Source organism: Chelonoidis abingdonii, chromosome 2 (genome assembly GCF_003597395.2).
Source record: "Chelonoidis abingdonii isolate Lonesome George chromosome 2, CheloAbing_2.0, whole genome shotgun sequence".
NCBI lineage: Eukaryota > Metazoa > Chordata > Testudines > Testudinidae > Chelonoidis > Chelonoidis abingdonii.
This window is the reverse complement of record NC_133770.1, coordinates 193,440,178-193,466,515: the sequence shown is the minus strand read 5'-3', so window position 1 is coordinate 193,466,515 and position 26,338 is coordinate 193,440,178. Positions and strand designations below refer to the sequence as shown.

Genomic DNA, 26,338 nt, shown 5'->3' with positions numbered 1-26,338 from the left:
GAATGGATGTTATGTCTCGGGAAACCTTGCAAAGAGAAAAAAGGTTGTGAAACATGTCTGGCTTGGCTTATCAAACTACAGCGACAATTTCAACTCCTGTGGAACCTTCTCCTGCAGTTTGTTTTGCAATTTCTTCCTCTAAACAACCCCCTCCCCTGATCATATTAAGAAAGACCAGGTTTGATGTTTCTAGAGTTGGGGAGGCAGGACTATCTGGGCAACTGGTAGGGTGATGGGTTGGATTTACTTGCCTCTTTTCTCCATTTTTGTTTTACTTACTTTGGTTTTAATTCACTTGAAATAAAAATGTTGTTAATCATAGAATCATAGGACTGGAAGGGACCTCAAGAGGTTATCTAGTCCAGGCCCCTGCACTCAAGGCAGAACTATGTATTGTCCGATACTGTACCTAACAGGTGTTTGTCTAACCTGCTCTTAAAAATCTCCAATGATGGAGATTCTACAACCTCTCGAGTCAATTTATTCCAGTAACCACTCTTATAGTTAGGAAGCTTTTCCTAATGTCCAACCTAAACCACCCTTGCTGCAGTTTAAGCCCATTGCTTCTTGTCCTATCCTCAGATGTTAAGGAGAACAATTTTTCTCCTTCAACCTTGTAACAATCTTTAATGTACTTGAAAGCTGTTATGTTCCCCCTCTGTCTTCTCTTCTCCATACTAAACAAACCCAATTTTTTTCAATGTCCCCTCACAGGTCATGTTTTTAGACCTTTGATCATTTTTGTTGCTCTTCTCTGGACTTTCTCCAATTTGTCCACATCTTTCTTGAAATGTGGCACCCAGAACCGGACACAATACTCCAGTTGAGGCCTAATCAGCATGGAGTAGAGCAGAATAATTACTTCTCATGTCTTGCTTACAACACTACTGCTAATATATCCCAGAATGATGTTTGCTTTTTTTTCAACAGTGTTACACTGTCAAGCAATAATGTTGCACTCAAAATTTCCCCACGCCAATTTTTTGTATGACTGATGCAGGTAAGCCACATCATTTTCATTGCCAACAGTACATAAGAGAGTGATGTGGCCAGCAGCACATCCAATGACATTTGACTGTCCTGATCAGGTACCCATTTTGCAGCTGGGTGAACTGGAAGTGACCTTTCAGTATGAGATTGAGTGAGACTGAAACCCATTTGTTCAGAATTGTTAAGAGCCTTAAGAGCCTCTGCACCTCTGGCTAGGAGTTCATTAGAGCTGAGAAGTCTATCCTATCACATTTGTCCTCCTTGCATTCAGCGCTAGCAGAAAGTTCTGAATCATAGCCTGACTCATAAAACTGAATCTCAGGATTCTGGAAAAACTGACTTGCACAGAGTGAAAATGAAAGGGCAATTGACATGCCTCAGAGGTGAATTCGGTGTAAGTCTCACAGTGGGTAAGAACGAATATGTACTTTAAGTCTCAGTCTTTCTCGGGCATCAGAAATCTTCTCCTCCTCCTCCCCAGGGATTTGCTCTGCTGCCAGTTTGGAGCTCTACATTAAAAAGCACCTTGTTGTCACTTAATTAAACAGCTTAAGCTAAGGCAAAAATATTCATACCATTCACTTCACTAGAAAATGGAGAAATCAGTAACAAATGGAACTATCCTGGCACTAGTAGTACCTAGTGTTACAAACTCTTCTTATTTTTGTCATATGAACTATTAAGAAAAAGGTCACGATAATAATTAATACTACTTCCCTTTTATAGAGCATTTTTCATCCAGAGATCTCCAAGCCCTCTGCAAAGGAAAGTTACATATTAATATTTTACATTGTACAATTGTTTTGTTTTACAGGTGGGAAAACTAAGTCACAGAGCAGTGGCGATCTCTTGAAAGAAGTGAAGGCCCAAGGTCACACAGCAGATCAATGGTGGAGCTAGAAATTTAACCTAGATTTCCTTACTTCCTGTCCAGTGCCCTATCCACCAGAACCAGACTGCTTCCCTAGTTCTAGTTAATCAAAATGTCACAAGAAAGAAAACTATGGATTTTTTTACTTATGATCTGCTGATTACATTAAGCCTGTTATATCTGTAGCCCTGATCCCTGAAGCCAACAAAACATACACCCTATTGCACGGGTTCTCAACCTGGGGATTATGAACTGGTGTCAGGGACATGCAACCTCCCTGTTCTTCCTATATTGTTATTGAGAGATGACCCTGGCTAAATCTTAGCTGGATGAGAGGCAGCCACTGGAGTGGGAATCTAGTGTGAAAAAGGGGGTGCTAATATGGAAAAGACTGAGAATCATTGCCTTACTCAGAGCATGAATATGATCTGCAGTGGGAAATATAGCATGTTATATTTTCAGAACACTAGGCCAAAGAGAAATTTCTTCTAGAAACAGAGAAATATCCCCTCAGCACCCTCACATCGCTAGGATTCAGTAAAAATGTAACCATATTATATGATTATGAAATTATTTCTGTGAACTATCATCTTTGTCTAATACACTCTCCCTTTTCCTGGATATGGACTTGGTGTGATTGTCTGATGTCTGTCTTTATTTAAAAAGTCAGTGTCTGAATGAGCGACTGTAACTCAGAAGAGTTGATTGTCTTTTGCCTGCAGTGCCTGGCTGTGTTCCTAAACAGTCATTTTTAAAAAGCCCACTAAATCAAAAGCCAGGTAAATCAACGGAGCACTCTGAGTCGTAATGAGACCAGTTATAAGCTAAATTACAACATTATTCAAGCACACAAAATTCCTCCTCTGGCACTTGTCCTGGTAAGTGTAATGCAACATAAAAGTGGTCAAATGTTTTCTGGCATCCTCTGAAAGAGGCTGTGTCTGGGGGAAGGCAGGCTGCACTGAGCGTGTCAGTTTTTCACAGTTTCCTTACTTTTGTGACATTGCAAGGCCAGTATGTAGTTAGCAGGTTGTTTGAAATGTGCATTGATGTGTTTCCTAAATGATGTTGTATCAGCTACAAAAATCAGCTGCAAACTCTCAATTTCCAGTAAATCTTGTTACAATTTTCAAAGCAGGGGATTAGAAAGACTTTAATCAGGGGTTTGAATGGGGAGGTTTGAGAGTTGTACATTTTTGTTACAATGTATGAAATTATGAACAGATGCTCATGTCTCAGAAGCTGTCAGAGCTCCAAAGGTGGGAGCAAAGACCCAAATAGGGTGGCCACCTAAAATGTAATAAGCCAAGAACCCTCAAGTAAAGTGTAATAATTCATCTCAGTAGCATAAGTAACATTTCCTGATCTGTAGCTTTGATCCCAAGTAAATACATGTGAGACAGAATGAGGGAGGTAAACTTGAATCTAATACTTAAGAAAACTTAGCTCTTAAATAGCATTTGAACCCATAGATTTTAGAACATTTTACAAAGGAAGATAAGTATCAATATTCCCATTTTACAGATGAGAAAACTGAGGTGAAATGACTTGTCCCCTGTCAACAGTAGGCCAGTGACTGAGCCAGGAATAAAACACAATCCAGTGCATGATCCACTGGACTATGCTTCTAAAATAAGGTCTCTCATGAAGAGATGCAATTGAAAGGGTAAAAGCTTCTAAGCTTGCCTGAGAAATACTGTAGTTATTTTGTATTTGAGGGACCAGACATACTTCTCAACCTGCCAAGACCTCAATCAGGAACACAGTCTTGGGCAAAAATAAAAAAGAGGGTGATACCAGCACGTGAGCACACAAAATAAGAGTAAAAAGACTTAAAATAATGTGAGATAAATTTCTTTAGCATGAACAATATTTCTCTGTAACCTCAGTTTGATGATTTGGCTGTTCCTACAAAAATACGTGGCAGTAATAAAAATGAGAACTTTAAATTTGCATGAGGATTGAGAGTAAAGGGCTAATTCATTCCCTTACCAGCGAAGATACCCAAAAGGGGGAAAGCCAGTCAAAAGCTCTACAAATTTAAACTTGTGGAGTTTCTAACTCATTCTTCCTTCAGTGGTAGAATCATGGAAACGTACAACTGGAAGGGACCTCGAGAGATCATCTAGTCCAGTCCCCTGCACTCATGGCAGGTCTAAGTATTATCTAGACCAGTGGTTCTCAAACAATGGGTCAGGACCCCAAAGTGGGTCACGACCCTATTAAAATGGGGTTGTCAGGGCTGGTGTTAAACTTGTTGGGGCCCAGGGATAAAGCCAAAGCCCCACTTCCTGGGATGGCTCAGGCTTCAGCTTCAGCCCTGGATGGTAGGGCTCAAGTAACAGGCCCCCTGCCCAAGGCTAAAGCCTTTGGGCTTTGGCTTTGGGGCCCAGTCCAGGCTCAAGCTTTGGTCCTCCCTTCTGGGGGTCTTGTCAGAAGAGGGCCACAGTGCAATGAAGTTTGAGAATGGCTGATCTAGATCATCCCTGTGTCATAAACAGATAGCTAAGGGTTAATGTTTCTGTCACCTGTAAAGGGTTAACAAAGGGAACCAAACACCTGACCAGAGGACCAATCAGGAAACCGGATTTTTAAAAGCTCAGGGAGGGAATGTTTGGGTGTGTGTCCCTTTGTGTGTGTCTCTTGTCTGTCTCTCGGCTATGAGAGGGATCTTTCTATCTTCAAGCTTCTAATCTTCAGTTTCCAAGTTGTGAGTACAAAGGTAGAAAAACAATAGGCTTTTATTGTTTTTTTGTATTTACATGTGTGTAGTTGCTGGAATGTTTAAATTGTATTTCTTTTTGAATAAGGCTGTTTATTCATATTTTTCTTTTAAGCAATTGACCCTGTATATTGTTATCTTGATACAGAGAGCATTTTTATGTCTTTTCTTTCTTTTTATATAAAGCTTTTCTTTTTAAAACCTGTTGGATTTTCTTTTCTAAGTGAGGCTCTAGGGGACAGAAATCCCTGTGCCAGGATTACGGTCTCTCTCAGGGAAAGACTGGGAGGGGGAAAAAGAAGGAGGGGGGAAGGTAAATTGCCCTCTCTGTTTTGTAATTCAAGGAGTTTAAGTACAGTAATCTTCCAGGATAACCCACGGAGGGGAAGCCTGGGGAGGAAGTAAAGAGAAGACAAGGGGAGGGGGGTTATTTCCCTTTGTGGTAAGACTCAGGGCTTCTGAGTCTTGGGGTCCCCCAGAGAAGGTTTTGGGAGACCAGAGAGGGAGCCAAGCCCTGGAATCCTTGGCTGGTGGCAGCGATATCAGATCTAAGCTGGTAATTAAGCTTAGAGGGTTCATGCTAGCTTCTCAGTTTATGAACGCTAAGGTTCAAATCTGAGTAGAAAGCTACAACACCCGGACAGGTGTTTTTCTAACCTCCTCTTAAAAATCTCCAATGATGGAGATTGCACAATCTCCCTAGGCAATTTATTCCTGTTCTTAACCATTCTGGCAGATAGGAAGTTTTTCCTAATGTCCAACCTAAACTGCCCTTTCCGCAATTTAAGCCCATTGCTTCTTGTCCTATCCTCAGATGTTAAGAACAATTTTTCTCCCTCCTCTTGTAACAACCTTTTATATACTTGAAAACTGTTATGTCCCCTCTGTCTTTTCTTCAGACTAAATAACCCCCGTTTTTTCAATCTTCCCTCACAGGTCATGTTTTCTAGACTTTTAATCATTTTTATTTTTCTTCTCTGGACTTCCTCCAATTTGTCTACATTTTTCCTGAAATGTAGCACCCAGAACTGGACACAATACTCCAGTTTAGGCCTACTCGTAGAGTAGAGCACAAGAATTACTACATGTGTCTTGCTTACAACACTCCTGCTATTACTTCCCAGACTGGTGTTTGCGTTTTTTGCAACAGTATTATACTGTTGACTCATATTTAACTTGTGATCCACTATGATCACAGATCCCTTTCTGCAATATTCCTTCCTAGGCAGTCATTTCCCATTTTGTATGTGTGCAATTGATTGTTCCTTCCTCAGTGAAGTACTTGGCATTTGTCCTTATTGAATTTCATCTTATTTTCTTCAAAGCATTTTTGTCCAGAGCATTTTGAATTTTAATCCTATCCTCCAAAGCATTTGCAATTCCTCCCAGCTTGCTATCATCCGCAACCTTTATAAGTGTACTCGCTGTGCCATTATCTATACCACTGTTGAAGATATTGAACAGAACTGGATCCAGAACTGATCCCTGTGGGATCCCACTTGATATGCCCTTCCACTTGACTGTGAATCACTGATAAACTACTTTCTGAGAATGGTTTTCCAACCAGTTATGCACTCACCTTATAGTAGCTCCAGCTAGATTGTATTTGCCTAGTTTGTTTTTGAGAAGGTCATGCGAGACTGTATCAAAAACCTTACTGAAGTTAAGATACACCACATCTACTGGCTTCCTCCATCCACAAGGCTTGTTACCTTGTCAAAGAAGCTCTTAGATTGGTTTGACATGATTTGTTCTTGACAAATCCATGCTGACTGTTACTTATCATCTTATCTTCTAGGTCTTTGCAAATTGATTGCTTAATTATTTGCTCCATTATCTTTCTGGGCATTGAAGTTAATCTGACTGGTCTCTAATTCCCCAGGTTGTTTTTATTTCCCTTTTTATATATTGGCACTATACCTGCCCTGTTCCAGTCCTCTGGAATCTCTCCCGTCTTCCACGATTTTTTCAAAGATAATCACTAATAGCTCAGATACCTTCTCAGTCAGCTCCTTGAGTATTCTAGGACACTGGTTTTCAAACTTTGTACAGGTGACCCCTCTCACATAGCATGCCTCTGAGTGTGACCTCCCCCGCCCCCAATAAATTAAAAACACTTTTTTATGTATTTAACACCATTATAAATGCTGGAGGCAAAGTGAGGTTTGGGGTGGAGGCTGACAGCTCGCACTCCCCCGTGTAATAACCTTGTGACTGCCAAGGCGTCCCGACTCCCAGTTTGAGAACCCCTGTACTATCAGGCCCTGGTGACTTGAAAGCATCTGCCTTGTCTAAGTACACCACTACTTCGATATAATGCCACCCGATATAACACGAATTTGAATATAACACGGTAAAGCAGTGCTCCAGGGGGGTGGGGCTGCACACTCCAGTGGATCAAAGCAAGTTCAATATAACACGGTTTCACCTATAACATGGTAAGATTTTTTGGCTCCCAAGGACAGCATTATATTGAGGTAGAGGTGTAATTTTTAACATATTCTTTCCCAATTTTAGCCTTTAATCCTGCCTTATTTTCACTGTCATTCACTGGCATGTTAGACATCCAATCACTACTAATCTTTTTGGTGAAAACTGAACCAAAAAGGTGATTTAACACTTCTGCCATTTCTATATTTTCTGTTTTTGTTTTTCCCCCCACGTTGAGTAACAGGCTTATCCTGTCCTTGGTCTTCATCTTTCTTCTAATGTATTTGTAGAATGTTTTCTTGTTACCCTTTATGTCTCTAGCTAGCTTAATCTCATTTTCTGCCTTGAGCTTTCTAATTTTGTCCCTACATACTCATGTTATTTGCTTTTATCTATCTTTTGTAATTTGACCTACTTTCTACTTTTTGGAGGACTCTCTTTTGAGCTTCATATCATTGAAGATCTTCTGGTTAAGCCAGGGTGGTCTCCGGCCATACTTCCTATCTTTCCTGTGCGGGGTTAGTACTATTCTGGAGGGAATAAGATTGTGGCATCTAACCTGTGCAAAGCAAAAGGATCTGTAGGGAAAGCCAGCATCAGACCTGTGGCTCTCAGGGCATCCATGCAAAGTGGAAACTCCTCTGTTAAACTCACTACTATGCCTTTGCTTTGCAATCCTTCCAATGTGGCTTGCTGAACAGAAATTAATGTTGCTTCCCCCAAACAGCACTAAATTCCATGACCTATACTGACAGAAAGTCTGAGGGGTTCATAGAGGGTCATGCCACAGTGTAGTTGTTACAGTTCTGCCATCTTTCCTACCATGGCATAGCCCCAAATGGGATCAGGCTCAATCATGTTGTCTTTACAGAAAAGGGATTTCAAGAGTTGGGAAATGGTGCCACTGTGGCTCTGTTCCCCCTTTCCATGTGTATCAGTCATCACCCTCAGGTTGACTACAGGCAGCTAACATGTTTTAAAACACTAGCATCTTTATCTAAGTGCTAATTTAAGCAGTAAGAAGAACAGGAGTACTTGTGGCACCTTAGAGACTAACAAATTTATTTCAGCATGAGCTTTCGTGAGCTACAGCTCACTTCTTTGGATGCATAGAATGGAAACTGCTGAAATATGGAAATGGAATGCTGAAATAAATTTGTTTATCTCTAAGGTGCCACAAGTACTCCTATTCTTTTTGCGGATACAGACTAACACGGCTGCTACTCTGAAACCTGTCATTAATTTAAGCAGTGTTCTTTGGCATAGGTTAACCAACAAACCTTGTGTTCCCAGTGTAGACAAGGCCTTTGTTTGTTCCTCTCCCTGTTCCTCATTCGTGGGACACGTGGCTGGAATGGAGATTAGTGATGGAGATGATACAGTATCAGAGGGGTAGCCGTGTTAGTCTGGATCTGTAAAAAGGGATAGAGTCCTGTGGCACCGTATAGACTAACAGACGTATTGGAGCATGAGCTTTCATGGGTGAATACCCACTTCGTCGGATGCAACCAACGAAGTGGGTATTCTCCCACAAAAACTCATGCTCCAATACATCTGTTTGTCTATAAGGTGCCACAGGACTCTTTGCTGCTTTTGGAGATGATCCAAATACCTACATAGAGTGGGGCCCAAAGGCTAATCAGGGGAGCTCTCAGGTGACAAACAGAGAAAGGGCCACTAGGAAGCTCACTGCTCAGAAGGGAGAGAGGTAGAGGGAGAGACTGACTAAAAAGCACCAAACAAGGGAGCATTTCTTGCTCATTCAGTTCTCCGCTTGGTCTTCAGTACCCACTGGAGCAGGGAGTGCTGGTGCCGGGTCTATAGTCTAACCACAAGTGATTAGGATTCAGGCAGGAATTATTAGGCAAAGTTCTCAGGCCTGTGTTATGCAGGAAGTCAAACTAGGTGATTGAAATGATCTCTTCCATTAAACTCCATTACCAAGCCAGCAGTTTGCAGGTATGTAGCATTCCCACACCATCATTAAGGCAGGGGGAGATGGATAAGACTGAGAGTGCAGGGTAAGGACCTCCAGGTCTCTCTACAGAACTCTGCAAATCTTTCTCAAGTCTTTGGCTGCAACTTGAGGAAGCACAGAACTCTTGAGTCAAAGCTAAAATAGGAGACATCCCACACTGTAACACACTCTGTAGATGAAAGTCCTACAGAAGGTCTAAGCATTGTAGGGCAAGAGAGAGCGCCCAATTCCTCTGGATGACCCAAGTTCACTAGAATTGCCCTGAACATTCCCTGGTTGGCCCATTCTCTTTGGAAAGAGCTGTAGGGTTGGGTATTGGAAACACCAAATTAATTACAACCAATTGTATCCATAGCAATTATGTGTAGGATTTAGCTATTTGATTTGGGAAAATTAAAAGAAAATCAACAGCAACAAAAACCCAACCAACCAAACTCATGACCCCAGGGGCCAGCGGCAGGAGGGGGACAGGCATGTGTGTTTCAGCAACAGCACAGAAGAAAGGATTTGGCATCTGGAAGTGGCTTTAGAAAATAGAGAGGGTGTATTTGCTACAATAATCCACTGAAACAACAGCTGTCTAAAAATAGGGTTGTTTTCTGTACTAAACTCTTTGTTAGTCATCACCTACTCCTAAAATAAAACCCTGTAACAGTCGCTCCTAGTAGCCGCTGTAAACAAACTTCAGGAGAAGGGAGGAGGAGGGAAAAGGGAAGATGAGCAGCAGCAGCAGCGAGGGGTGGAGCTGGAGCAATTCCTTGTTGGGGTGGCAGCCACAGCAGCAGCCTGAACTAGAGGCCGGCTGGGCCCAGCTCACCGTCAGGAACATCTGGAGCTGGGGCCAGCTGCGAGCGGCGCTCTGGGCAATCTGGGCTCTGGACCAGGCGGCCACGGTTAGCTGGCTGCGGAGATTGCTGCTGCTGCTGCCGCCTTCGAAAACTCCCTGGGACTTGGAGCAAAGCCATGGTGGTCCAGGCAACGGCATTAAACAGGAGGAAACAGACTGGGGATTCCGTCATTTCAGTGCAGAGGGGGGAAAGGAAAGCACTGAAAGCAGACAGGAAAAGAGGCAAGGAACGAGAGAGCAGCCTAACTTTATGTATGTAGGGGGGCGGGAAGGGGAGCCGCTGGAGGTTTGTTGGGACTGTCTCTGGATGTGTGAGCATTACATTGTAGGGACTACTGCCGGGAGAGAGAGAGGTGTGTGTGTGTGTGTGTTCGTTCAGCAGAGTGACTCACTCGCCGGGCGTCTGGGTTTGCTCTGCATTCCTGCGAAAGGGTCTCCTTGCTCCTCTCACCGCCAAGCAAGTAGCTCCCCAAAATCGATATGCCATTAAAATGTACAGCGAACACGTTAAGCGGTTAGAAAACAAGCACTTTGGTTGACCTTACACCTCCCCAAGCGTCTTTCCAGAGCGCACAGGGCTGGCGCTTTCCATCTGGAAAGGTAGCTCCAAAAACTCCTTTGGCAAAGACAGAGACTAAAATAATAGCTGCAATTTGTCATCCGCACTTGTCTTCTGGCTCATTTGTCCCGCTGCTCTCCCCCCCTCCCCCAAGAAGAAAACACCCCTTATGTGCCGAGCCCAGGTCCTTAGTATCTGACACTGAAAAGCACAAAGTCCCACAGAAGGAGAACAAGCTCAAAATCAAAGGGCGTTCCGAAGTGAAGATGGCTGGAGTAAAAATACCGTGCCCCCTAGCAGATTATTTATGATTACCCCTTCACTTGACCTGTAACTGTCCCCTGCTATTCTAATGGTTGGATCAATAAGCACTGATGTGGTTTAATAATATTTTTTTCTGCAACTAATGAGAGGTGACCGACTAGGAAGGAAATCTTCCAAAACTCCCAACTTTTCAAAAAGAAATTGGCTACTATTCAGGACCGATTCCATCCGTCGCCCACGCATTCGGTTACCATAGTGATAAAAATATAAAAACCTGGATAGATTAGACAGGATTCTACTTGGACTCTTAAATTTTTTTTTCACTTTTCTGTAATATGATATGAAAGTGATACCTGAGAATACAAGAAATAACTGTTCCAACTCTCCCTCCCTACACGTATACATATAAAGTATATCTAAATCGTATAACACACACTTCCTATCTGGAAGCCTCTTACGTAACAACAGATAACTGAAACAATTAAAGCTTTGCTTTCTCATAATTAGTAATTTGGTTCCATTTCTTGTAGGAATAAGTTACTGAAGTTGGCTAGAGTAAGCAAACATTGAACTCACTTGAATTTCATGTTTATAGATAAACAAAATCCCTTCCAGATTCTTGAAAAAAAAGTTTTTAAAAGTCTGCCTTGAAAGACATTTCTTCGTCTTTGTATCTGAATGGACAGTTCCTCATTTGGGGGGAAATATTCTTCTCGGGGCTCATTGTTTGAGGTGGAACATTTTCAATAATGACTTAGAACAATAATTTGCCTCAAAGAATCTTCTATGGCCTCCTGTTCCCCAGAAGCAGACAGAATTTCGTTTATTTTGGATTTATTTTAAACCACATCTGGGTGTCATGTAACAGATTTATGATTTTTTTTTTATACACCAGATATTTTAACCGCTCTAACTCTCCATTTGCTGCTGTCCAACTCCAACAAGAAAGTATGGCCCTTTTTGCCAGCTGAGAGGGCAGAGGGAGAGGGTAGGAACTGAAAGGGAAAATGGATTGAGTTAAGAGAAGTTTTAACTAATATTCCCGCCCTCTAACCCCCGGCGCGCACTCTTTTAAAGCCTGTCGCTCCCAGTTACTACAAGCTTTGGCACTGTGTCCTGTCTGAACTAAGGACAGGTCCTGTGAGATGCTATCTGCGGGCTGTGGGTGGACCCCTTCGCTGTTCTCTTTCCCCCAGCTCCTAAGCGATGTGACGAGGTTGTGTTGCTCTGATAGTTACGGAATAATAAATAAATAAACTAATAATAAATCTGAGTGGCTGAAATCAAATCCGTCGAGTCTGTAAGTAATTTAGCAGAATGGGATTTTCCTTTCTCTTGCCTGCCAGTGGATGCTCTTTTCCAAATTTCCACAGCGAGGGAAGCCTGCGATTTTTTACATAATGATTTCAGCATGCAGGGCTTTTTTTTTTTTTTCCCCTGCTCCCGCCCTTCCCTCCTTTTATTTCATGGACTAAATGTGCTGCTTACTCATTTGAAACAGACACTCACAAACTTTTAGAAATCTAATGAGTTTTGGGAGGGTGCCTGTTTCTGGGGGTGGATAGGGACGTGTGTGTGTGTGTGTGCGCTCCGATTAAAGTAGGTCTTTGTGCAGCTGCAGCAGCAGGAGCTGCTTCTTCAGCAGAATTAGAGGTAGGAGAGCGAGGGGGCTCCGCTCGGACTTTTCTCCCTGGCACTGAAGCTCGAAGCCTCCTGCTGGCTTCTCGCGCGTGCAGCTGAGAGGAACTGGCAGGCCCCGTGACATCACGGGACGCTGGGCGGGGAGAGGGGCTGGGACAAGAAGGCGGGGGGGAGGGGGGTATTTTCCAGCTTTAAAAAGGCAGCCGTCTCCGCGCAGCCCTGCGTCAGAGAGAGACTTACAGATCCTTCATGCTCACTGATCAGAATACACCCCCCTGCATAAGACCCCGGGAGACGGGAGGGAGGGAGCGAGGCGAACTTCCCAGGGGCTCCCTAGCAGGGCTTGCCGCAGCGCTACTGCCTGGGCTGTGCCCACTCGCTCGCCCTCTCCTCTCAGTGACATTGCCCTGGGGACAGCTGCTGCCATCTAACGTTTCCCTCTAGGGTCTGGCTTCCACTGCGGGAGGGGAGGAGGGTGACACACACCGCACCTTGGTTTCCAAGCAAGCCAGAGAGTGCGGGAAGCGGGGCGAAAGAAGCGAGAGGGATCGCCTCCCTTCCCACCCCGCCTTCACCTCCTCCTTGCCGAGTGGATGCCAAGCCCTGGCTTTCCTACTTCCAAGTACTTTCTAGCCGGACCTCCGGATCCAGCTAGACGGAGAGAAACTTTGGTGGCTTTGCAGCGCTCTTCCTGCCCCTTCAGCAGCAGCAGCAGCAGCAGCAGCATGAAATCAGCAGAGGAAGGTAAAGACCTGGGGTTTTCAAAAAGGTTTTTGCATGCCCCGTTGTTTGCTCCTGCTTGGGATTTGCATTTTGGGGAGGAGGGTGGAAGAGTGTGGCCGGGACCGTGCCCGAGGCAGCTCGTGTCGCGGAGGAAGAGGACCGGCCGCTGCTGGCAGTGGCTGCAGTGATTGGGAAGTGGTGTCCCCCTGGTGTTTCCCCAAAGCAGCCTTGAGGTTTGAATGCGACTTTTTGCCAATAGGTGTCTCCTTTTCCTCTTGCGCTGCATGAACTTGGCCTTGGCTTCTGGATCCTTGAGCTGCAGGCGGCACAATAAAATACAATGGAGTGCTTTTTCGGTGGACCTGTCAGAATCACAGGCAGGATCTGTTTAGATTTAAACCGGACAGAGCCATTTTTTAAATCTATTTTGTATTTTGATTAATGCAGGCTCAGGGTGGAACAGTTCTCTGTCCAGCTCAAGGCATCCCAGGATACTGTGGAGTTAAAGTATGGCTGAGTGTGTGCTGTGTGTTAATGTTTCACGGAGTTATAGTGCGCAGAGCGAAGTTAGCTTGTTGAATCATTTTTAACCACTAACTTCTGACATGCAAATAGCATATTTGAAACGACTGTATTATGATGAAGTGCTATATGGTTTTCTGCTAGAATACACCCTTTAACTAAAACCATGTGTAACCTTTAGAAAAATTAGAAAACCCTGCAAAAACAAAAAGTCTCAGGGTAATCTGAAACCTAATAATGATGATCCCTCCTCCCGGGTATCAAAACAAACAAACAAAAGCTCCGAAGTTTTTACTACTTTATTCTTTCATGTACACGAGAGGGAATGTTTCCTCACACCTACTGTGTCCTAATTCCTAACATGCAATTATAGTACACATTATGCTATTTATGACAACTCGTTTCCTTTTTTGAATGCTCGTTCGGTACCCACAGTCCCAAAATGTTCTAAATGGGAAAATACATTAGCCAAGTTAAGGGGAAAAGATCTTGGGTGCAGATCTTTTGAAATATTTTACTGTTAGCCCATGTTTAGGGTTGCAAATAAGGTAACCTCTGACCACTAGTTGTTGGGTTTTTTTAAAAACCAAGGGCCTGATCCAGTGACTTAAATGGAAGTTCTAGTCCCGGGACATTTTTCTCCCCTAAGGCATCGGGAACCCGTGGCACACTCTACAATAATAAAACTATTGTTGTACAGAATAGTATTACAATCAAAGCCTTTTGGTGGAATCGCCATTCTTTTTGTTATGAATGACAGACTGTAGCACAGATAAGTCGCTTTCCTCTCTTGGCAGGTGTCATGTACGTTTCAGCTTTCTGTTTTGGAATCAGTACAGTAACCGGGTTCAGTATAGACTCAAGCCTTCAGTCTTCCAAATGAGGGAGGGCGTTTGATATATCGCTCTTCAGTGTAATTAAAGCCAAATATCTTAAAAGGACAAGGTGATTAAAAAGTCGATAGTGAAATTAGTCAATAGTGTTTATTCGAGCAGCTCTGGGGTATAGAACTTGCTGCTTATTTTCTGAGTTTGCACAAGCATGCTAGGCTACCTTTTCTGCACAGCTGGTTTCACTAGATTTCAATTGAAAGAATCCTTCCCGTACAATAAATACAAGTGCTGCTGGATTATTGGACTCGGATACTGAAATCATTCAAATGCCTCTTTAGATGAAAGTTACCTATTGCAATATTAGTAAGTAACTGTAAATGTCTGTAGAGATGTCATAACTTTTGCCTTCTTGAACTTTCAAATGCTGCATGCAGAGGACTTCCAAAATGTTTAACTTAAAAAAAAAATCCTGAAAACAAACAAGCAAAAACATAAATGGGCGGGGGGTGGGGACGGTTTAAAAAGAGAGATTCCTCTTTATTTCTATGGTTGCCTGCTTAATTAAATAACTTTTCTAATTCCTGTGCTAAAATGTCACAAGCTATCTGCAATAATTCACTTTATTGTTGATATCTTTTTCAAGGGGCTTAGAAATTAGGCCAACAGAAAGAATGATGTAATCCAGTAAATACATAGGGGACCTCTACAAGTAAAGATTGACTCTCTCCAAATTAAGGCTTACCACTGCCAAGTGGCAACAATCAACTATATTATTTTAAACTTTAACTGTGAAGAAACTATCGCATCACTCTTAGTGGGGGGGAAAAGTTACTATTATAAAGCCTTATGGATCAGTATAATGATGCTTTGGAATCTACCGAAGTGTGGAGTGCTGTACGTTAAAACTAATCAAACATTACTGTTATTTAAAGCTGAAACTGTCTTTCAGACTGTGGTGAACATAACTGGGGCGAGGCTCCGCTAGTATTAATTGTTATTGTTCCATTGAAGTCAATGGGGTTATGACAATTTGCACCAGCTGAGGATCTGCCTCAAAGTCATTGGGGGCCGGGCGGGAAGAGTGTCGATGTAACCTTGCAACCATTTACAGAGTTTTTCTTCATGGAAATAAAACAGGTTTTCCCTTAAGTAATGCGGGTCTCCCTAGGTTAATGGCATTTGTTTTAATCCAGGTTGTTAACAGACAGGACACATTCACTCAATCTTAACGCATTCCATCGCTTGAGTTCTGTATTCCTGTGCAGTTCTTCGGAGGCAATCTCAACATTTCACCGGAGGCACTAATATTTGTTGGACTGACAAATCAAATTGTCTGTGAATAAATAGCTCCAAACCATCGATCAATATCGAAGGTACCAGGGTGTAGAAACAAAAATGAAAACGATTCAATCATAAATGTAGCGGATATTTTGTAATGAGTCTCCCTTCCTCCTGCCCCTCCTCGTGTATCATTGGCAGGGACTCGGAGGACAAGTATGTCTCGCTAATCACAAATAGTTTGTTATTACTATTTCTTATAAGGGAAGGTGAACTAGTTTGAAGTGATGGAAAACTAATCAGCTGTAGAATGATATTGACTTTATAGAATGTCTTCCCTTGGGTCAGCAGTAATAACCTAATGAGTGACTATGAACACTTGAGGGGTTTGTTGGGTTTTTGGTTAGGAAGTGCACTTCTAGTTTATCCGCGCTTTTAGCTATAATTCAGACCCCAAAGGCTACAAAATACAAACATTTGCTTGAGAACTATTTCTAAGACAGGGCAAACCAGAGCGAAGTGTAGCTGGGTAAAAAGAAAATGAAACTCGCAACATGTAGGCTCAAGGAGAAGTTCTGAATAGGTTGCCGGTTTGAGCGAAAAGTAGCAACGCCTAGGAAACCAACGGCCACAAAGCCTAGCATTTTCAACCCGGGTTGCCTAAAGTTAGGCACCAAATCCATATTTAGGCAGCAATACCTGGCCTGATTTTCAGTCGTGCCGAGCATTCCCACTGAAGTCAATAGCAGCCGTGGCTCTTTGGCCTCTTAGAAAATCAGACGCCTGAATATAGATTTAGGTTGATAGTGCTGGCTGTAGGGCCCAAGAAAGGGAGTACATTTATTAGCCTCAGTGGAGAAGGTGTCCCATTCTCCCACCATTTTCTTCTGCTCCCTCAAAACCTTTAAACCAGCCACCTTAGTGATCCTCCTGTTCCGGAGGGTTGCTTTAAGTTGATGCCAAGGCTTTTTACATACTCTGGTGATTCAGCCTTGCAGCTTAGAACAAACAGCTGGGGGCAAAGAAATAATGGAAACCCTGCAAAGGCAAAGAAGGTTGGTACACAAGCATTACACAATGTCTTAGCAGTCTGGCCTGCCAATCGACTGCACAGATGTGCTATTCACAGACACTACAGCCCGCTTCGCTCCCAAACCAATCCCCACTCAGCCTATCCCAATTCTGGACTTGTAGGTGAAGACTGGGGAAATGTCAGTCGTTTTAAGCGTATCTGTAACAATCAGACAATACGTCAGAGACCACCACAAGTTCAACATCAGTTTAGTAAATTGCCTGAGGACATATGTTGGCCAGCACTGTGTAAATCATAAGAGATAGTTTGTAACTGCTGCACAACACTTTGTGATGGAAAGAAAAAATCAATGAATTCTGATGCGAAAAAAATGTACTTTCTTGGCACTTTGTAATGGAGTTTTCAGACATTAGCCTGGAAAATGGTATTCCCTGAGTTTATAAGGGAATGTCGTTTCCATAACTGCTTTCAAAATATTCCTTTGAAATCCAACCTTAAAAATTCTGGAAGCTCAACAGTTTCATCTCAGTCCTGGCTCCTAAAGCGGTGAAGTTATTTGCATTGTGTAGTCTTTAAAACTGGCTCGTATAATCCGAAATAAATATATTCCCCAATAGAGAAGAACAACATTCTTGTAAAGTGTCACTTTTAAAACAAAACAGGGCAAAATACAGCAGACACCATTCAAAGAGCACTGGAACTTTTCTTGAGAGCTTTAAAGGAGAGGAAATAACGTTTATGTGACCCACTAATTCGGGGAGGTGGGAGGGAAGCATTGTGCTTCTCTTTTAGATAGTCATTAAACAATTTGCAAATTCCCCTCAGACTGAAGTTGAAGACTTCCCGCACCGTACGTGTACAATACAATAGATAATGTTAAAAGTCCCGTTGTAATGTGTTTTTATGGCAGTTGGCACTAGTGGGTGCTGCAACTAAATGTAACATATTACGGCTAGCCAAAAAAAAAAAAAAAAAAAAAAAAGTCAACCCAGGGGCACTGCTGTGACCAGACAACAACATCTCGCATGTAGCACGGCTTTGCACTGCAACCTGAAGTCCCCAGCCCACACAGACTGGCAAGCTGAACTCCTCCTCATCACCAAGGCCCATTACTAAGGTTTGTCAGTTAGCCAAGAAGAGAGAACTCCCCCCTTCTCCCAGTTTTGTAATCAGTGCGGTCCGGGAAACTTGAAACTGGTGGCAATTGAAATGTGTCTGCCAATGTGGTGGAGTGGAACAGAAACCCCTTCATTTCCCAGGTTCCTACGCCATGGCGGTTCCCCCACCCCGCAGTACAGCTACCCTCTAGCTTGCAGCTGTGGCTGGCTTGTGAGCCTTTGCAGCCTTTTCGCTTTGTTCCTGCTTTATTGAGACACTGATTTTTTTTTTAAAAGGCAGTTCAGGAACATTGCAAAAATGGAGGAAGGAGGAGAGGGCTAGAGAGAGAGTTCATCCTGGCGCTATTAGTAACCACAGAAAGCAGCAGAGCAAAGCTCTGTCAGAAGCTCGCAGACACGTGTCCGTAGGAGGGGGAGGAAAGGGAGCTTGGGTTTCGGTTTTACGGTTCACGTTAGCAAAAAAAAAAAAAAAGAGAGGGGGGAGACAGAAAAGAGACATCAACAAGGGCAGCAAACCCGCCCGCGGAAATCGGGAGTGTAGCAAGGACCATCAGTCAGCTTGAGCTGCTCTGACTAATCCGCCCACCTGTCTAAGCCGCCTCTCTGGGTGGGGAGCGGGGCTCTCTTTAACTCGCGCCGAGGGGTTATTTTAAAACAAGGAACTAGAGAGAGGCAGGCAGAGCAACTCGATTGTTTATATCAACCCGGAAACATCAACAACGAGAGAGGGAGGATCAGAGACACAGTGGGGAGGGTCACATTACAGCCCAGAAGCCGCCTGCAGCAGCTGGGTGACTGTACCTGCAGCACGCAGCTCCGGCTGATTGAATTACACAGAAATTACAGAGGAGACCAGATCCTACTTCTCCCACTGCTCACAGCCCCGGCGGCAGCTAACCCACAGCCCAGAGGGAGAGGGAGCAGCAGCCCATCGGCTTTAGCCCACCCCCTGGTGTCCCAGCCCGAGACACAACAGGCAGAGCCTGAGAAAGGTTGCTCCTTGTAGCCCAGCTGGTGGGGTTGGTGGCAGGGGCGCCGCGGCCGTCTCCTGAGACATGACTGGCCTGGAGGAAGAACAAGAGTTTGACTTTGATTTCCTTTTCGAGTTTAACCAGGGCGATGATTGCACCGCTGGCAAAGGTTGGTACAGACTAGGCAGCAGCAGCCCGCCTTTGCCGGGGCTCAGGGCTTCTCTGGTTGCAGGGCTCTGACGACGTGCTCCATGCTGCAGGTAGCGTGGTGCTGAGATGCTATATGGGGCACGTAGGAGTGATCCCAACGCGGGGCTCCCCCCGGGACTGAATAGGAAAATTAGTGGCGGGCTTGGGGAGCCAGGCGGAGGCGGAAGGAGTTTGTATGGTTCTCTCTCGTTGTCCTAAGAACAGTACTGCTCTTAACAACAGGAGGTGGAGGCACCCCAGTGCTGCTTTTGCCAGATCCTGCTGCCCCCTGGAGCCTCAGTGGTGTTGGGAGGAGGAGGAGGTGGAGGTGTGTGTGTGTGTGGGGGGGGCAGATAAAGGCTATAATGTTTGCAGGAAAGGGAGCCCTTTTGCATTTCTTGGTTTGGGAGCTGAGGTGGGGATGGGGAAAACATTCTACTTTTGGGGTGTACTCAGTCCAGAAAGAAAAATGTTATTTACTGAGTGTGCAATCTATTGAACAATCCTCTGTACAAACACAGGATGGCTGTCTATAGGAGTTTACCATCCAAATGAGACAGAAGCCTGAGATGTTAGGATCCACGTCTGAATTTTAAATATTGTAGAGTTGGGGATGTTTGCATCTGGGGTTTTGGTTCCAACCTGCCAAAAAGCAGAGCCAGTGGTGAATTCTGGAGCTGAGTTTGGATTTCAAACCTTCCCCTTGCCACCCCCTTCAGGGGCCAGGTGGTTTTGATCTAGAATTTTGCTTCAGGGTTGTCTCTAATTGGTGTTGAGTTAGACGGTACAGTTCAGACACCATGAGACACAGTGTGAGAGTCTAATGGCATTTTTTTTCATCCTTGGGGTGAAACCTACTGTTTGGCACTGAAATTGGCATGTGGAGAGAAGAGTGTTGTCACTGCATCCCGAGGAGATGTCACTTGCCACTTTTTCAGTGCTGGAGTTGCTCCCAGTCACAAACAACTGGACCCTGTAATGGAATCTTGGAGACACTTCATCCTCCACCTCCCTGAGCATCACTAGAGCTACATTCCAAAGTTTTGACTTTCAGTCAAAATAACACTCCAAGTATAGTATTACAGCTCTTCAGTGAGCAGGTTTAATGTGCTGCGTTTGTATTACTTACACAGTGACCATCTATTGCCCTCTCTTCTGGGACATACATGATGTCCAAATGCATTAATTAATAACGTCAAAATACTTTGCAAATCTGGATTCCACAAGTTAGGCACCTAGGGCTGACATTTGCAAAGGGACCCAAGGGAGTCAGATGCCCAAATCCCATTGAATTCCCTTGGGCATCTTGAAAATATGGACGTAAGCAATTAAATAGAAATAGTCCAATCTTCAAAAATCCTCTTTCTTAGATGCCTGGCCAGTGTCTCTTCCTTTCATGCTCAGGGTCTAACTGATCACCTAATTTGCAGTCAGGAAGGAATTTTCTCCCAGATCAGAATGGCAGGGACCTGAGGGCGGGGAGAGGGGGATTGAATTCAGATAGTGTGCTAGAGACTTACAAATATAGAAGGCTGCCGTCTGTAGGTGCTTACCATCAAAATGAGAGAGGGAATGGATCATTTCCTAGGTCTTGTCAGGGCATATCCAACCTAATCAATTCCTTGCCATCACAGGAGACTCAGGCATTGGTGGCCCCTCAGTCTCTTCTGATTTGTGCCGTGGACTCGTGAGGACGAAAATGCTTTAGTCTAACTAAAGTCACTGGGCTTAATATAGGAGTGCTTGAGTGAAATTTGATTGCCTGTGATATGCAAAATGAATGGTCCTTTCTGGCCTTAAACTCTGTCAAGTCTGTGAAAAGGTGTTGAACAACCTTAGCGCCCCTTGAAGTCCATGTGAGGTGCCAGTGTTTGTCACCCTTAAAACCAAACCAAAACAAAAAAAACCTGTGTGTGCTCAACACTTTTCCAGAGGCAAACAGCACTTTGCAAGATTAGGCCCCTAAGGCTGTAGAAGGATTGAAACTTCTATGTTATAATTTAATTGGGGGGAAGAGAGAGGGCTAGTTCTCTGTCACCATAAAAGGAAAAGTAGTATGCTTAGGAATTGTCACAAAATAAGGGGTTCAGTTCCAGTATTTGTTATAGTGCCATGTGCTAACACATAATACAAGGCACAATATTGTGCAGTGCCATAGTTTCCATGTAAGTCAGTGGGAGTTGAGGGTTCTCTGCATGTCATCGCATTGGGTTCAGACTGTTGAGCTAATTTCCAAAATGGCACCATCAAAGCTGTCGCTATCCATCATGTGAATTCATTCCACATGTCAAAATCCAGATGAATTTTTTGTTAGACGTGTACAACCCATGCTTGGTAGTCACTCAGAAACGTAATGCCTTGATTTTCTTTGTTGTTTCAAATTTTTCTTTTCAAACACTTAAGTTGTTTGTGACTATTAGAACTTTGTGCATCAAGCTTCACCTCCCAGGGAATTCTGACAGCCAGATTGCAAAATAAATCAGATTTATTATGGAATCCAAGACAAGTCCTTAATTATTTGGCATGAATGTCACCTATGGTGATCATAATAATTAATATGTCCTATTAAGATGCCACCATTTTGCTACTTTACCTTAACAAAATGGTGACAATTAAATCCTTAAAAAAAATCTGCTTGGGTTCTACATGATGGGCATGTGACAATTAACTTGTGGTGCTTAAAAGGTATGTTTCTCAAAAGTCTCCTTGTAGATGCATTTCACCAAGGCTTACTAGGTAGGTGGTATTATTATTCTATATGCCCTTTTTGTTGCATTATGGGAGGAGTCTTTTAACTAATTGATTATTTTCTGACCACAAAAGGAAATGATTCCATGGGTATAATTTATGTATTAATAATTATTTATTAATAATACATTACGGCCTAGGGGACACAACTGAGATCAAGGCCTCATTTTGCTAGGTGCTATACAAATGCAGAGTAAGAGATGGTCCCTTCCCAAATAACTTACACTCTCAGCAGATAAGACAGATAAAGATGGGATGGAAAACAGGCACAGAGTGGCAAAGTGATTTGCCCAAGGTTGCACAGCAGGTCAGTGGCAGAGCTGGAACTATAACATAGGTGTCCTGAGTCTCAGTCTGTTGCCTGCCATCACTGGACCCTGCTGCCTTTCATTAGATCCAAGTCTTTTTACAAATCACTCCCTGTCATTCAGATTATGGGTTAGTGTAGGACGAATAACCTATTCTTAGGCATGAAATAAGGATTATTTTAAATAATGCAGGTTAATAAGATTTATTAATAATACCGAGGAAAGATTAGAGCCTTATCAATTGCATACTGTTAGGAAGAAAGAAGAGGATGACAAAACTACATACCTTTGTGAACGGTGTCACTGGCCAGGTTTTTTTTTTATTATTTTTAATAGCATTTTTCTTAAGATATCTCCTCCCTTCATGGTGTTTGGTTAAAGTGTCAAACTAGAACATATTATGAATATTCTTGTTTCATCTGTAATATGTTCTAGTGTAATGTAATGAACCTTTCTTGGTAAATAGCCAGTTTCCTAAGGCTAAGTAGAAAGTGATTCAAATAGATGCTGAATACATTAATGGTGCCTCACATGATATAAATCAGTATAAATATCTCAGAGTTACTATCAAATAGCTAAAATATATTAATTTTATGAAAATATAGTCTTTGATTCACTGACATGAAGAAATCTGCACACTGTGTAGCTGGATAATGGCATCAAATTGAGTAGGGTTGATAAACAAAAGGAACTGAATAAGCTCCTGCATTGGTGCAACAAGCTCAGAAGCTCATTTGCATATTCCATGCTACTGAGGATTGGGTCATGTTGGGAATAACAACTGTGGAAATTAACAAAGCTTTTCTGGATCTCAGCATGCAAGGTAAGGCATGATCACTGCCTGGGGTGTTTGTCTCTGGAGGGGAAAGGAAACAAACACTACGTGGAAGGGCTCCTATTGTAGGGAACTCTTACTTCTTCATTGCTATCATTCAGGAATGGAGAAGGTACCTCTTCCATAACAAAATCCTTAGAAGGCTGGTGAATGTTAGAGCTCGTTATAGTCTTAATTCACGGAATTAAACTGAAAGCAAAGGATCCTCTGAACTCAAAATGCAGGGGCTATTTTAGGAAGGCTTTGTTTTCTTTTCCCAATATGGAGCCAGATAGAGTGTAAGGGTACTGGCCTGGGGGTGTGATCCAGAGCTGTCTCAACTCCAAAAGGAGCTCAGAAAGACACCGGCGAGTTGTGTCTACAGCGTCGCCTCTTAATAGGGTGGAGAATGCATTGCCTTTGGTGGCTGGCTAGCTTTGCTGTCTTGTGTGAAGGGGAAGGCTATAGCTGCAGCCCCACAAGGGCACTAGCACAGAGCAGTATGGCAGGTATCCCTGGGTCCTGCACAGAGAGATTGTGGGTGAGAGAGAGGCTGTGTGCAACCTTACCTCATTTCCTTCCTCCAAGTCCCAATCCAAAGTGCACCACGTGAGAGCAAGTACAATGTAGCCCTTTATAGTCCAATAGACAGAGGCCCCTGATAGGCATTATGTTGCTCAGCATTTCAACACCTAAACATTTTAGGAGTCTAAATGTAATTTGCAAAAGGGATTTAAGCATTTGAGATAGCCTAGTCAATGGGGTCTTGGCTGGTAAATCCCCAAATTCCTGTTGTAAATTACATTTAGCTCCTAAATCAGTTCAGTGTGGTAATGTTTAGTGCCACAGTGCCTTTAAAAATTGGGGCCTAAGGCACATGATATTCATGTGGCTCACTAGTGGTCATTTAGTAAGCCAAATGGTATTGATTCAAATGGAATTGTTTGGTGATCTCTGACTCTCCTAGATTTCCACACCAACTGTGTAACTGTGCCAGCACTTCAAAATGTGTGTTGTAATTAATGTTATGAAATTCATAAAATACAGGTGAAGAGAGAGAACACAGTCAGTGCTTAAACAATAAGAAGATTATTGGATATTATTTATTAATGGAATTCCAGTGTATTTCATCACCGTGTGAATCCTTTACCTGGTTTCTGCTGGCTTGTCTCAGAAACGAGAGTAGGCCAATAGACTTGTTCTATTCCCAAATCGAGTTGTTAACTGGAACCAGTTGGAAATGTGCCATAGTGGAACTTCCAGTTGTATGTGATTTCAGTGCAATGGATTTGATCATGTTGTTCATATTATATTCTCTCCACATTGTTTTTTTTAAACTATTATTTATTTTCTCTTTGGGGACCCTGGCTCACTTACACCAAGTGCAAGTTTCTGTGTGCAGTATCACTGCAGTCTTTCAGCTCTGTGGTTTGAAGGCAGAATTCTGCTTTTAAGGTTTGTATCTAAGACTGTTCAGAAGAGTGCCTTGGAGATACAGAAACTCAATTTCCCCAGAGATGATTTGCCTTGTTGTGCCACCAAAATACCAACATTTTCAAAAGTACCACCCTTCAGTATTTGAACTACTTTGCATGTCTGTGTTATAGATTGCTCAGGAATGCCATTGTTTTCATGTGATTATAGCATCATGCTCAACGAAGACTCAGTAGGCTAGTAGGTTGATGTATATGTGCAACATACCTCATGTCATTCATTTTTATTTTATTTTATTTTTTTCAGAACACTATAATTATGCATCTTCAAATATAAATGCCGGTTTGCCTCTAAATGTGGTACATTCCTCATTGTCAACTCCATGTCATGGCCTTCAGACATCCAATCCTGTCATTTCAATTGTCCCATCAACAAATCATCCTTCTGGATATGGAGGACACGTTGATGGTGGGGCCTCTGGATATTATCTGTCTCCAAATGTCAGACCTAATGGAGCCGCAGCCTTAGAAAGCCCCAGAATTGAGATAACTTCTTATCCGGGACTGCATCATAATAACAACCAGTTTTTCCATGATGCCGAGGTTGAGGAAGCTATCCCAAATGCTAAGCGATCACCTTCTACTGCCACTTTGAATTTACCAAATATTGAGGCTTACAGAGACCCATCTTGCCTGAGTCCAGCAAGTAGCTTGTCTTCCAGAAGTTGCAATTCTGAAGCTTCTTCCTATGAATCCAATTATTCTTATCCTTATACTTCACCCCAAACATCTCCATGGCAGTCCCCATGTGTGTCTCCTAAGACCACTGACACTGAGGAAGGATATCAGCGCAGTATGGTGGCCTGTACTTTACTTAATTCACCAAGACAGTCTCCATCTACGTCTCCCAGAACAAGCATTACAGAGGAAAACTGGCTAAGTGCTTGCAACTCAAGACCATCTTCTCCCTGTAACAAAAGAAAATACAGCCTAAATGGTAGGCAGACCTCATACTCACCACACCACTCTCCGACACCTTCTCCTCAGAGTTCTCCTCGGGTTAGTGTAACTGATGATACATGGCTGGGAAACACTAACCAGTATACCAGTTCTGCTATAGTTGCAGCTATCAATGCCCTTACCACTGACAGCACAATAGACATGAATGATGGAATTCCTATTAAATCTAGGAAGACTGCAATAGATCATACCCCATCCATGACTCTCAAGACTGAACCAAGTGGTGAGGATCATGGGACCATATCACCAACTGCTGATTTATCACCAGAAGAGTTTTCCGGGTTTCAGCACATCCGGAAAGGAAACTTCTGTGATCAGTACCTTTCTGTGCCACAGCATCCATACCAATGGGCCAAACCAAAGTCTCTGTGTCCTACGTCATACATGAGGTAAGGTTTCCTGAATCTACGAAGAAATTCTAACAAATTTTTTTTATGTACTTTTTCTCCTTTTCCTGTTCAACTATCCTTTCCAAACACAGTTCCTCCCACTTCTCCACCTGCAAATATTTAACTGCTCTATTTTGCCATTTCATAATATTGCATCTCTGGTGTGTGGAGTGACCCTCATGAAAACACTGAGTGGTAAAAAATGCAGTTCTAAGAGTCACTCATCTGAGAGTTAAACTGGCAAGACAATATGCTTTTCCCAGGAGACTAGAACCCCATTCCTGGCAGTTTAGAGACGAGGAATACAGGTACATTCAGAACCATGGCTCTGTCAGTCAGTAGGACAACATGGTGCTGCTACGCCATTGGATTTACTTAATTAGTTCAACATTTCATTTTTTCCCCTCATAAAATAATGGCATGCCCCACAGGTGTGCCTGCTAATGGGGCTCTTGCCATATTGGCTTTTTATACAGGGCATAAAAACACAACATGACTTGATTATTTTATGCAGTACAATACACTTATACACTATGCTCCCTTCATCTGAAAGCTACATCTGCCTTCCTTCGCGTGGAAGGACAAAGGTTTTTTCTGACATTGTTCTTTCAATTATTAAAAAAAACCTCACTGGAACTAGTAACACAAATTTATTTA

General features: G+C 43.0%; 1 protein-coding gene across 3 annotated transcripts in view; it reads left to right on the top strand.

The window, feature by feature from the left end:
- Positions 1–12,545: 12,545 nt before the first annotated feature.
- Positions 12,546–26,338, top strand: part of NFATC1 (nuclear factor of activated T cells 1) — a 148,562-nt gene continuing 134,769 nt past the window's right edge. For 2 of the 3 annotated variants that reach the window (XM_032788377.2, XM_032788396.2), the window contains exons 1-2: positions 12,546–13,046; positions 24,580–25,681. In XM_032788377.2, coding sequence (XP_032644268.1) covers positions 12,896–13,046; positions 24,580–25,681 — 1,253 coding nt within the window. In that variant the 5' untranslated portion in view covers positions 12,546–12,895. Of the gene's footprint in view, positions 13,047–17,815; positions 18,950–24,579; positions 25,682–26,338 lie in introns of those variants that run through there. The other variant, XM_032788387.2, reaches the window with a different exon arrangement.